At 35.0% G+C, this 13318-nt stretch overlaps 2 protein-coding genes across 2 annotated transcripts; both read left to right on the forward strand.

The window, feature by feature from the left end:
* The first annotated feature begins 596 nt into the window (after positions 1–596).
* CYP707A3 (abscisic acid 8'-hydroxylase 4-like) lies at positions 597–3254 on the forward strand. The gene is given in 9 exon segments (NM_001288904.1): positions 597–820; positions 923–1244; positions 1475–1624; positions 1759–2007; positions 2101–2190; positions 2302–2380; positions 2539–2645; positions 2868–2986; positions 3105–3254. Coding segments are annotated over 9 exon segments (1416 nt in total). The 5' UTR covers positions 597–617; the 3' UTR covers positions 3202–3254.
* A 4760-nt stretch (positions 3255–8014) lies between these two features.
* Positions 8015–13010, forward strand: LOC102616134 (ceramide synthase LOH2). Its single transcript, XM_006487042.4, has 6 exons — positions 8015–8338; positions 9773–9981; positions 10198–10353; positions 11512–11697; positions 11790–11965; positions 12664–13010. Exons 1-6 carry the CDS (start codon positions 8222–8224, stop codon positions 12681–12683), a joined length of 864 nt encoding a protein of 287 aa, XP_006487105.2. The 5' UTR covers positions 8015–8221; the 3' UTR covers positions 12684–13010.
* The last annotated feature ends 308 nt before the right edge of the window (positions 13011–13318 follow it).

A 13318-nucleotide genomic window follows, 5' to 3' on the forward strand; every position in this document is an offset into this window, starting at 1 on the left:
CCAATTTACATAATCAAATATAATATTATTTATGACGCGGTAAGTTTTGAGGTATTCCAACAATTTTTAATATTTTTATTAGTCATTCTTCCTAAATCGCCATGTCTCGTCAAAAACCTTTTTTTTTTCCCCCTTCTTTGTTGAAAGAATGGAATAACGCAAATATAGATAGCTTATGTATGCATGAGCATAGCTTTTGCTAATTTATAATAGACACCTTGTGTGTAAGTGCAATAGGGCCACAATATTAACGTTGGATCTTGGATATCTATGAATTTTCACTAATAAATAATATTTTAGTGCAGTGCAATCCCTACATTACAAATGGCAAAATCTTCTTCCAAATATATCCCATTTGTCTTTATCCAGTATCCCTTCCTCTTCACTCCTATATAAATTGAACCAACCCACCTCACTTCTTCACACACTCATTTCATCAACAGAAACCTTGCTTTCGCTATCTAAACCATCATTCCCACATTATTATTTCCACTTCTCCTTTTTTTTTTTTTTTTTTTTTGAAAGGATCTCCACTTCTCCTTTGATTTAACTAAACAAAGAGAGATTTAGCATAGAAAAAGTAAAAAAGAGAAAGAGGTGCTACATTTCTACAAGTAATGGAGTCCATAGTTTCAAACTTAGCATGCTTGTTATTCCTCCTTTCTTCTCTTATTTCATATATTTTGCTAACAAAGCTAAAAAGAGAAGCCGAAAAATGTGCTAAGCTTCCTCCTGGTTCAATGGGTTGGCCTTTTATTGGTGAAACTCTTCAAATTTACTCTCAAGATCCTAATGTCTTCTTTGCCACTAAGCAAAAAAGGTTCTTGTTATCATTAATTACCATTTATAATAAATCTTTATATTATAATTGTACTGCATATTATCCTTTTGTTTGCTAATGGTGGTGCCATAAATTTTGTAGATATGGAGAGATATTCAAAACACACATACTTGGCTGCCCATGCGTTATGCTAGCGAGTCCTGAGGCTGCAAAATTTGTGCTGGCAACTCATGCTCACTTTTTCAAGCCAACGTATCCGAAAAGCAAAGAGAAAATTATTGGCCCTTCTGCTTTGTTCTTTCACCAAGCGGGCTACCATGCTCGTTTGAGAAAGCTTGTTCAAAGTTCATTGTCCCCTGAAAGAATTAAGAAGCTGATTCCTGATATTGAAGCTATAGCCATCTCTGCCTTGGAATCTTGCGCCGTGGGACAAGTCATTAACACCTTTAAAGAGATGAAGAAGGTTAAACTTCTATTAATTTGTAAACATGTTTCTTATGTATAGCCCATGTTGCTTATGTAAAACTATATTATATATATATATATTTACTAAATATAATATCCTTGACTTTGGGTGGTGGGGTTGCTTGGATTTGTTTTTTAAATGTTTGGTGGGTTTTTTAATTTATTTATTTTGCTTGAATCATATATGCGCTAACCTGCAGTGGGTTTTATTATCTTGATCCTCTACAGTTCTCTTTTGATGTCGGCATTCTATCCATTTTTGGTAATTTAGATGATAGCTACAGAGAGAAGCTGAAGCAAAATTATCTCATAGTAGATAAAGGATACAATTCTTTTCCATCGAACATTCCAGGGACTGCGTACCACAAAGCTCTCTTGGTAATAATAATAATCAACTATTAATCATTGTTGAACTTAATTTAGTCCAAATTGCATAACATGTTCATTGATTATTTGTTTTACTAATTATTAACTGCCGATTCATTAATTTAATTTGTTTGGTGATGATGAAGGCAAGGAAAAGGCTGAGTCAGATTGTAAGTGAGATAATTTGTGAGAGGAAGGAGAAAAGATTACTGGAAAAGGATCTGCTGGGTTGTCTTTTGAACTCCAGAGATGAGAAGGGGCGGACTCTAACAGAGGATCAAATTGCCGACAACATAATTGGAGTTCTTTTTGCAGCTCAGGACACAACAGCTAGTGTCCTAACTTGGATTCTCAAATACCTCCACGATAACCCAAAACTTCTAGAAGCTGTAAAGGTAAGAGTAAGCAAATCATCCCTTTTAAAAAAAAAGGGGGAATAAGATTGTGTTTAAGTGGTTAATTTAATCATTGGTTTAATGTTACTGCAGGCAGAGCAAAAGTTGGTACACGAATCAAATAACGGAGGCCAAAGGGCTTTAACATGGGCACAGACAAAGAATATGCGGTGTACCTATAGGGTAAGTTCTACAGTGTTCCTGTAGTTAAACGTGACGAAAATTGAGAAATCATCACGGCCTGAATAAAAGGATCTAATTTGTATATGTGTATTCTTTTTAAATTAATGACAGTTCATATTGGAGAGTATGAGGATGGCAAGCATCATATCTTTCACATTCAGGGAAGCCGTGTGTGATGTAGAATACAAAGGTGAGTGACTTTTATTTATTTTTTTTAAAAAAGAAAAGAAACAAAACAAAAGAACCAGAAGATTCTTCGCACCTTTTGATTTCCTCTAGATAACTGCCAGCATTTAAGAGGTTTCTATTCTGATAAAGAAAGAAATTTTTTTTTAACTTAATCGACAGGATTCCTCATCCCAAAAGGCTGGAAAGTGATGCCATTGTTCAGGAACATCCATCACAATTCTGAATTTTTCTCAGAACCTCAGAAAGTTGACCCTTCGCGGTTTAAGGTACGCTAGAAAACATCAGTTATCGAGTAAAACCTGCACAGTTTTCTTTTATGAGAAGAAGCAAAACAGTCGACGAATATACTCGTACATGCACGCGCGGTCAAGTGTTTTTTCCTTTTTGTCTTTCTTTTCTCTGGCTCAGAGAGGCACGCGTGCGTGTGCAGTATCGGGGAGTAAAAGTAAAAAGTTGACGGAATTTTTAATGGTTGTGGGCGGATGCAGGTAGCCCCAAGACCCAATACGTTCGTGCCTTTTGGCCTTGGAGTGCACGCCTGCCCCGGAAATGAACTCGCCAAGCTGGAGATGCTCATTTTAATCCACCATTTAGTCACCGAATTCAGGTACAAATTTACACTAACCACGGCATCTAGTTCTCTCCGTAGAGGCACAGAAATTTTATCAAACACTTGCCCACTAAATATTTTTGACAACTCTGTTTTTCTTTTCTCTGGTTTGCAGATGGGAAGTCGTGGGCTCGCAAAATGGGATTCAATACGGCCCATTTCCGGTTCCGGAAAAAGGACTCCCGGCTAGATTTTGGAGAGTCCCTTGTTGAAATTGCTAATTCAATTGTCACAAAGAATCTGTCGACCTCCTAACCCTACTACTTTCTTTTTCATCGGAATCCTAGAGATTGGGTACCGATTGATTTGGATCTTGTAATGTTGCTTCTTAAGTCCGAATGTATTATATATAGCGAGAAAGATTATTAATTTCCCAAATTGAAGTTCGACGTCGTAACTCCAGTTTGGCTCCGGGAGTTGTACTCTGTATCTTTGATTTTGCCTAAATGGCAATGGTGATATTAGTAATATTTAATATAATTGGGATCCCACAATTAAAGTTGTGTTCATAATCCGATGTGAAGTGAAATGCAATGTAATGAGAAACATAATCCGTAAAATTATTGACAATTTGACATAGAATGGACTAAGTAATAAATAAGAACATTGACCAGCGAACCAATTATTGTACGGCACATCCCATCGTCAGGATCATGTGAATGGATGTTACCGAGCGAGGGTGCATATTGCCTCACGTGGGGGTCAGCAGCAGGTGGTCTCAAAAGGGCCACGTGTCGGTCATCTGATTGGCTTAACGACAATGCCCTTAGTTGGAGGGCACTGGCTTATTCACGAGGGACCAGCAGCCAATTAAGGACATCACAATAAGAGTCTTAAACCAACCCACGTCCACCGTCAAATTTTGAAGATGAAGCCATTGGCCGGTTGCCGGTGGCCCCATACTTTGATTTTTCTTTCTTTTTCTTCTCTTAAGGCTTATAATTAAAGGCTTTCTGGGGGAGGGTGATCTAAAAATGTAGGGCAATGCACGTGATGACCTCACGCCCCAACCCATTAAAACCATAAAATTGACCAAACCCTAACCCTTCTGTCCTCCATTATTCCAACCAATTGATCCTTCAAGGATTGAATTCTTGAAAAGGGCCAACTTTTTATGTGGTGGGCTTTTAATGTTTTGGTACGTGATCATTCAAGTTGTTCATTTTTTTTTCGATCACTTTTTTCGAAGACTTTAATCGAATCGGAATTAATCGGTTCAAAATTGTTCAAACTCATCTAAAATGGATTTTTCAATTAAATTAGCTCAAACCGCGTCTGCCCTAATTTTCAAAATTGAAAGTGGGAAATGTGACCAACAGTTAAAAATATGAAAAAAAAAAAGACAATAAAACACAAAAATGATAACGTAATTAGTGTCATCATAATTAGTGTATCGATTTGTTTAAGACTTTAGAAATACTATTCAAGTGAAATAAATCTTCAAACCTTATGGGCAGACACCTAAATCTCCATCATTGCATACGTCAATTATTAAGCAGGATCATGAAGCTTCCAGCACCAAAAAGACCGACTAGCCAATGTTTAAAGTTAAAACGAAAAAGAAAATTTCCATTTATAGAACCAACAAGGTCATTTTCACTTACTGAAATTGCTAAAATCTCTCTCCATCCCTATATGTAGCTCAAAATTATCTATCGATTAGTTCTTTCAAATGATATTGATTTTCAACATTTTTAAGGCCAATGTAGTGCTTAATTCTCATTATGAGTGTTGATAGTAAAATTTCTGTTTGATTTGGGACATCGAGAAATATGATCGATAGCTAAAAGTATGACAAAATGACAGTTGAACATTAAAATGATAATATAATTAGTGTCATCATATATCGATTTGATTAAGACTTTTGAAATAGTATACGTTGAAGAGAAGTTTATGAATCAATATTGATGAGTCTTCATTGATGTATAAGATTGATCATGTCGGGTGAGATTAATGATAGGAAAAATATCCACCGTCCGCCCGTTTTTTCTAACTTTTTCAAAAAAACACAATTTTTTTTTTTTTTTTGCTGGAATCCACCTAAAGTTACATTTTATTTCACTTTTCCACTTCCGTTTGGAATCCGTTAAGAAAACTAGTACAAACTTAAAAAATGACCATTTTACCCCCAAAATGAAAATTACAATTTCACATTAAAAATTACCAAAAATAATCAGATTCAATCTAATTATTTTCCCCATCGGTCAATAAAGAAATCAATTCCACAACCATCAAATGCATGGTTTTTTTTTTTAAATATGTTTGTAATTAGAATGCTAAATTATAACAGTAGTATTAAAAATAGTTCAATCTCACAAACCATAAATTGAATTTAAAATAAGTAGAGTTTTATTATTTATTGAGTTATAATCTCAAGTAGTTAAGATTTTTTTGTACTTCATTAACGTACCAATAATGATATTCATCGTTAAATCTAATTATTTTTGGCATTTTTAGGGTGAAATTGTAATTTTTGGTTTGGGGGTAAAATTGTCATTTTCTTAAGTTTCCGTTAGTTTTCTTAACGGATTCCAAACGAAAGTGGAAAAGTGAAACAAAATGTAACTTTAGGTGGATTCCAGCAAAAAAAAAAAAGAATTGTGTATTTTTTTAAAAGTTAGAAAAAAAATGAGTGGACGGTGAATATTTTTCCTTAATGATATATATACTACGTAAAACCAACAAAAATGATTGGTTTGAATTAATAATAATCAATGATAATTCTATTTAATCGTTTTGTGTATCATATCCTCTTGCCTGTTACATACTTATATATAACCACAAATTACAACTAATTATCTAAACCTATTTTAAACAAGTGATGCCAAGATTAAAAACGTGATTTATTGATTTTAATACAACACACAAGAGCAGCGATCACGAGAGCGACTCGCCGTGTGTCAACTTTTTATTGAATGATGACAAAGAGCTCGTCTAATGAGAGGTTGACGTATTATGAGTCACTCGCTTGATTAGACCTTAAGACATAATTACTTAAAAGGGTCAAATCTTTTTCAAGTAAAATGAATCTTCAAACCTTGTGGGCAGACATGCTAATCCCCACCATTGCATACGTCAATTATTAAGCAGGATCATGAAGCTTCAAGACCGACTGGCCAATGTTTGAAGTTAAAACGAAAAACAAAATTTCCTATTATAGAACCAACGGGGTCATTTTCACCTACTAAAATTGCTTCAAATGATGTTGACTTTCGGGGTAAGTAATGCGTTATCAAGTAGGCCAATCTTGCGCTTAATTCCCATTGCGTGTGTTGATAGTAAAGCTTTTGTTTGACTTGGGCCTGACTGGGCCCGTCCTGGATTGCAACTAGAAAGAGCTGCCTGTAACGGTCCAACACGAGCCCAATATATGCCCATTGAATTTTACTTTTGGGCTGACTGGCTGTGGTGATTTGGACTTTTCTGCACCATTTTCTACATAGTCCATGAATCAGAAGTTTAAAGACTAAATGCTTGTGTTGTGAATCATGCAGCAGGGTCATGAAAAGTCAAAAAGAGAGGGCAAGAACCATGAATCATAAAACCTGCGACAGGACTATTAGTCTTGCAGCAGAGCCCATAAAACTCATAAAAAGGTTGCAGCTGAACCACTATCGTACAGCGCAGCCCAGTAGTCCTACAATAAAACACAAGTCCATGGACTAGGTGCAAGATCATGGGCTATGTTGAAGATGGCGCAGAAAAGTCCAGCCCAGCTCCAGAAGCGAAAGGAACTAGAAGCTTGATCCAAAGAGATAGAGATAGAGATAGAAATAAGCTGTGACATCGCTCACAGAAGATAAAATTATAGATTATCCGAATCTTAATTGATGTAAAACTCACGTCGTTTTTATTACACCACCCCCACTTATCATTTTGGCAGGTAGTTTACTGCCAGATCTCAACAATTATCATTTATTTAATTGTATTTGCTGTAAAGGTTACAAAGGAATGCTGTTCTGTAAAGGTTACTACTACCCACGTGGAGCCGTCTCCGTTGATGCTAATAGCTATAAAAAAAAAAAATTATAAGCAAAGACAAATGTTGATGAGTAACATGCAGCACACTTAATCAAATTATGGCACCGGTACCAACCACAGCTCTTCTTATCTGACTCCTCCATTCAATGAAATGCAAGCAAATGGCTCTGAGACAGCAACCAGAGAAGCTGATCCTCAAAAATGAATTTGGAACCAAGTCTCCGTTGCTGTGCTCGAGTTTCCTGACCACACAAGCAAAGGTCTAAATACTACATACGTAATACAATATTATCTTATCTATCAAGTATAATGATTAAGATTTTAAGGCCCCTTTTCTTTTCTCTCATTTTTCCCTCTGTAAAGATATGATAAAACCAAGCTTTGATTGGTTATGTCGTAATGTATGTTAGTACCATGCTTCCTCTAAGCAGAACGTGATTAGATAATTAGTACGGTTTTTATTTCGCATGTTTAATTAATAGACTAAAAAATATTTTTTTTATGTTATGTAATTAACTAATCCGTGTTAATATTAAATTTTTAGGATCGAGTATTCTTGTAGTCTCACTCAATTAGTGCTTCCCACTATATGAATGACCTACTTTAATACTTCTCAGTTAGTAATATTTTTTTCAAATAAATACCACTTCAATGTTCATATATAATGGTATAGTACTTTCATTTATGTGGCAAGTACTTATCCATATCAAATGAATTATTTCTAACAAGCACCCCTATCATCAAATGAATGTTGTAGGTGTCACTTCACAATTGATTTAGTTCGTAAAATTTCTCGACGGACAAGGGGAAAAAGAAAATTAATTTTAAAACTAAACCCCTTTTATTTATTTATTTATTTATTTTTGTTTTAATCTATTAGATTACGGTTAAAATTCGTTGTAATATTTTATAGAACCTACAGCCGCTTAGGCGGGGCCCACTTGGCCACGTGTCAAGAAAAAATTTGGGCTCACTATTTGGGGCCGCAAACCCTCTCTCCCTCTCTTTTCGCACCTTAAGCCTCGAAAATAATAAATTCGGATTTCGTTTGTTAAATTTGTGAAACAACGGCTCAAAGAATCAAAATTCTCTTCTTTCTTTCTTCCCCTTTTTTTCAACAAATTAAACTCTTCTTTTGCGCAAAATTAGCTCGAAAATTAAAATGCGGTTGTTTTCATTTTCGGCGACGATTAATTGGATTTGTTTTTAGTTTAACTTTTGTCGTTCTGAATATTGACTCGAAAATCGCGCATGGACCCGATCCGTAGTGAGAGTATACAGCCGGACGCGTGGCATTTCGTCGTCCCTTTACTCTTCGCTCCCGGCTTCCTCGTCGCCAGGTTCTTTTTGGATAGATTCATCTTTCGAGTAAGATTTTGTTGCTTCTTTGTGTTGTTTTATTATATTAGATTTCTTGTAACAAATGTATATTTTAGGTTTCGTTTGTTAATATTATTATCGTCATTTTTTGTTGATAATTTGACGTCAATTTGGCTTCGTGTTGCGTTAACTGCTATGATTTAGTATTTTGTCTGTTTGGTTGCTGGAAAATCAAGAAGAATCGAAGGAAACTTTAGAACTTTATGTGGTTTTAGCTGGAAATTTGAGAACAATCAAGTAGATTTAGTATATGTTAGTTGATGGATGTGCTTCGGCTTTTTATGCGCGTCAGCTAAAACGTGTTTGGTAAAAGTGTGGAAGCTAATCTCTACAACTTGCTCTCCAACTTACTGTTGACATATGGTGATTCCATCCTACAATTGTGGGATTTGAAAGCCAATCGCACCTCAATTTCAAAGAGATTGAGGTTTTTTGGCATTTAGTTTACAGTTGCGATGTAGAATGGAATGACTGGCTTTCAAAGTAGGAGTGGTTAGATAGTTGGAGGTCATTAGCTTCCAAGTAAAATTGAGTAAAAGTGTGCATTTAACAAACACTTTAGCTATTTTCCTTTCAAAGTTTAGCAGAAAACAGCAGTTCCGAGCATCCCTTTAGTTATGTAGTTGTATTAGGTTATGTTTTATTGAATTCTTTGCAATAAAAGGAAAAATAAAAAAAATTGACCTTTATGTTATTATTCTTTTTTGCATCTATACCAGCAATGAAGTGGGTTGTTTTGTGGCGGGTATTTTCATTGGATTTTGTGCTTTTTTTTTGTGTATAAATGTGCAATAGGAAGCTTAGTGACAGGCCCTTGGATTTTAGTTGGTTTCCTCATGATTACGAAGAAATTTGTTAAAAAGTAGAAATAGGGAAAATTTGTTAAAGAGTAGAAATAGGGAAATTTTGTTAAAGAGTAGAAATAGGGAGAGGGAAAAAATAGGTGACACTTTGCAAAGGTTGGAGTTCTAGGATAAAGTGGATCTTTGGGCTATACATGGTAAATTGGCAGAAGAGTTGATTTTCTTCAAGATGTCACAGCTTAAATTTGATGATGACATCGTTTTTTTTTTTTTTTGAGTCGCGAGAAATTTGTATTGGTGCTGAAGAGCTTGTTGTAAGGGCTTGCAGTTGTTATATTTTGTATATTTTCACATAGATATGATATCTGAAATTCATTGTATTAATTAGCTATTTCGGAATTGACTTCCCACATATTCCATGATGATGCCTACAAAAAGTCATGTTTCGATCATCAAAAGAAGCAATGATTCTGTGCACATATTGTTTCTGATAATTTATACCAAGTATTGCTTTTTTTTTTTTTGGGGTACCACTTCTGTTTTTTCTATGTGCGGTATTTATGTTATAAAAAACACTCGATATTTTCTTTATAGTTGATTATTCTTTGCCTCTTTGTAGAGGCTAGCTCTCCGGTTGTTGAATAAAGGACGTCCCCAGTTGAAGATAAATGAAACTACAAGGGCAAAAATTAGCAAATGTTCAGAATCTATGTGGAAGCTGACATACTATGCTACTGTTGAGTTCTGTATTCTCAAAATTGCCTGCGATGAGCCATGGTTCACAGATACAAACTTGTACTTCAAAGGCTGGCCAAATCAAGAGTTGAAGTAAGTGCAAAATATGCCTGGAATTTTTCATCCAATTGCTGGACAAATGATCAATGTTACAGTCGCTTCTGTAGTTGTTCATAATTGGATTGAATGCATTTCTTTCGGTCTCATTTTGTGACTTTGGGATGTGCCCTCATGTATTTATGTGGTCAACAAGAGTTGATCTGTTTTCTTTATTGTCTTAACTGACATGTGTCTTTTGTTTTTTTCCAGGCTTCCTATAATGCTTTATTACATGTGCCAATGTGGATTCTATATCTATAGCATTGCTGCACTTCTTACATGGGAGACTCGAAGGAAGGATTTCGCTGTGATGATGGCTCATCATGTAATTACTGTTCTCCTGATTGGATACTCATATTTTACTAGGTAATAAATCAGATATGTCTAGATACACTGAAATTAACGCAATATGTGGCCTGCAGTCACATGTTTTTAAACTGATTGTGTATCCTATTTATGTGGAATTCTATCCTATTATTTTTAATCCTTATTATTGGCCCTTGCCTGTCATCAGATCTTTGTTCATTATTCATTAATGAATAAGTACTATGGATTTTGCAAAAGTCTAACCTGAGCCAGGGGTGTGTACATATTTTATAGTGTTCATCTCGTCTTTGTTGTTAGTTATATGTTATTATTCTCTTATAATAACAGATCAAGGTTCAAATCCATTGGGAATATGTTTATTTTTGGGTGGGGTGGGGTGGGGTGTGTGGTAACTTAAAAATAAATTTGGTGACTTTGTACTTTGTGATGAGTTTATTGACATCTTGTTATTGTTTGTATTGTGTGCACATTTTCTCTTGAATTTTTGGGTTATTTGCTGATTGAACTTGAAAAGACCTAAAGACTTCTGGACAATACACTTTTGTTTCAGCTTCTTAAGCACAATCGTGGCTAAGATCATGGATACCAATATATCCTTTTACTGATGTTGATCTATGTAAACTATTTTCTGTAACTCGCTAGTCTTCATTTAATCATTTAAATTTGTGCCGTTGGGAAACTCTTTTCTAATTTGTGGCATTAAATATTCTGGGTTCATTTAATCATTTAAATCTCTAGTACTTTATAAGTTATGTTATGCGACATAGAATACAAATGTCGTTTCTTAAGCTATTTGGAATATTTTAATTGTTACTGTTTCACTGATATTATAAAGATGTTTACTTTAATTCTTCTTCATTGGGTGTATCATATTCATGACCCCTTATTCTGTTTTCAAGCTGCTAAATGATGAGAGGCGGCATGTTAAATGAAACATCCTTGTAAAGAGCTCCACTATCAGTTGGATTATATTTCTACTGATTATATTATGAGCATGTGAACATTAAGTCATTAACATAGCATAGAACTTAGATCTTTTGTTATGGAATATTGGGCCCTTGAGAGTTTCAGATTTCTCAACCCTTATCAATTTTTGTTTTATAGTAGGATAACCTGATGAGCAAAAATGGTTGATATTTCACTCAATGATATATTGTGAGAGTAATTGTTTTTTCTTTTTTTTTTTCTTTCTTGTAGGTTTTTCCAGATTGGCTCTATTATTCTTGCTCTGCATGATGCAAGTGATGTTTTTATGGAAGCTGCCAAAGTTTTTAAATATTCTGAGAATGAACTTGGAGCAACCGTGATCTTTGGATTATTTGCAATATCTTGGGTCATTCTACGATTAATATTCTTCCCATTTTGGGTCATCAAATGTACAAGGTTTGCCTGCATGATAAATGACTTGATGTCACCTTATTTGGTTATCTAGCAATTTCTTTGGCTTATTTGATTTTGTGGTTTGCACTTTCCAGCTATGACCTTCAGTTCTACTTGAACCTATCAGAGAGTTATGATATGTTCATTTACTACATGTTCAATACAATGTTGCTGATGCTGTTTGTGTTCCACATATACTGGTGGGTTCTCATATTCTCAATGATATGGAGACAGCTGAAAAGTGGTCAACTGGGGGAAGATATAAGATCTGGTAAGCATTTTGATGTTTCCGTTGTTAGTTTAATTCATTCAGTGTCATCAGTTATTCTCATTAGTCTTTCTCTCTTTGGAAATAATCAATGGTTGTGCTTTGATAGTCTGCAGGAAACTTGATCCCATATAATCATTTAGCTAGAAAATTCCTATTACCGTCATTTTTGTGTTGCAATTGCCACGTACATTAATGTCATAGTTTGGGGGAAAAGGGGACCAATTTCCTGCCTGCAAGTGAGAGTGCATCCATAATGATCCAATATATAAGTTGCTTATGCAATTTCACCCATGAACAACAATATCTCTGAAACTGAAACGATACTTCCCCCTCTCCCCACCTCAGGTCATGTTTTCTTTATAATTTAAGAAGGTTAATTTTTTCAAGTTCTTCTTCTATTCCTTTCAAGTAGAGTTTGTGGGGCCTACTTTTTGGAGAAAACTGGACTGACAGATTACAGATTGGACTTTCTTTTGGACTCTGAGAGTCCATGGGTGTGGTTGCCCGTGGTCCTTGTTCCTTCAACCCTTTGCATACACATAGTGCATACCAAATGTAATATATTCTCACAACCTTTTCTAGCATGTAATTTTTCGCATAGTGCCACATCATTTTTAACCTTGTTTGGCACCATTTCAATTGGCATCTCGGATATTTTTCTAAGGCTTCTTGCTTAACTTGTCTACAACCAAATGCAGATTCTGAGGATGATGATTAGGTGGAAGATTTTGTTCCAACTTATTGGTTCTTGCTGATGATGCCAGCCATGGGGAGATTGATTACTTTGGTCGTCTGTAGATTAGTCTCTGCACTTAATTGGTATCATATCACGAGGCTGGTGAAATTTTTGTTCCATAATAATTGTTCAGCGATTCATCTCCGGGTAGAGATAATCCCATACCATCAATCATATATCGTCTTCTTTTCTTTCAGCTGTACAAATAATAGGCAGTTCCTGTATAATTTGTTTCTTCTGATAAACCGTTGTTTTAGTAGTAGCACTTTTATCAAGAAATGGAATAGAGATGAAAAAAGCTTCTGTTGTTGTTGGGGTTTTCTCACTAGTGGTTAGATTCTGCCATTCTGGCAGCTTGAAAGTGATTGCGAGTTCTGGATACACAAAATAGTTATAATTTGCTTGAGCACATTTCATTCATTCCTTCCTCACAGTGTTTTGACACTTGTTTTTTCACATAATAACATTACATTTTGATACTATGAATGGAATTTTCAGATTTTCAATGAATGTTTTAGTGTGCGATTGGTATTGAGGTTGGACAGTTATAACTTAAAAGTTACAGTAATAAAGTGATTGGTAAACACTAACTGTTGTAATTTGAAAGGTATGTTGAT

This window comes from Citrus sinensis, chromosome 8 (assembly GCF_022201045.2).
Source record: "Citrus sinensis cultivar Valencia sweet orange chromosome 8, DVS_A1.0, whole genome shotgun sequence".
Lineage (NCBI taxonomy): Eukaryota > Viridiplantae > Streptophyta > Magnoliopsida > Sapindales > Rutaceae > Citrus > Citrus sinensis.

What these genes read in the sequence shown, in the direction of transcription:
- LOC102616134 (XM_006487042.4), top strand. Translation starts at nt 8,222, where the DNA reads ATGGACCCGATCCGTAGTGAGAGTATACAGCCGGACGCGTGGCATTTC. An exon ending in GGATACTCATATTTTACTAG is followed by an intron (nt 10,354 to 11,511) that starts GTAATAAATCAG and finishes TCTTTCTTGTAG; the next exon opens with GTTTTTCCAGATTGGCTCTA. An exon ending in TGGGTCATCAAATGTACAAG is followed by an intron (nt 11,698 to 11,789) that starts GTTTGCCTGCAT and finishes TGCACTTTCCAG; the next exon opens with CTATGACCTTCAGTTCTACT.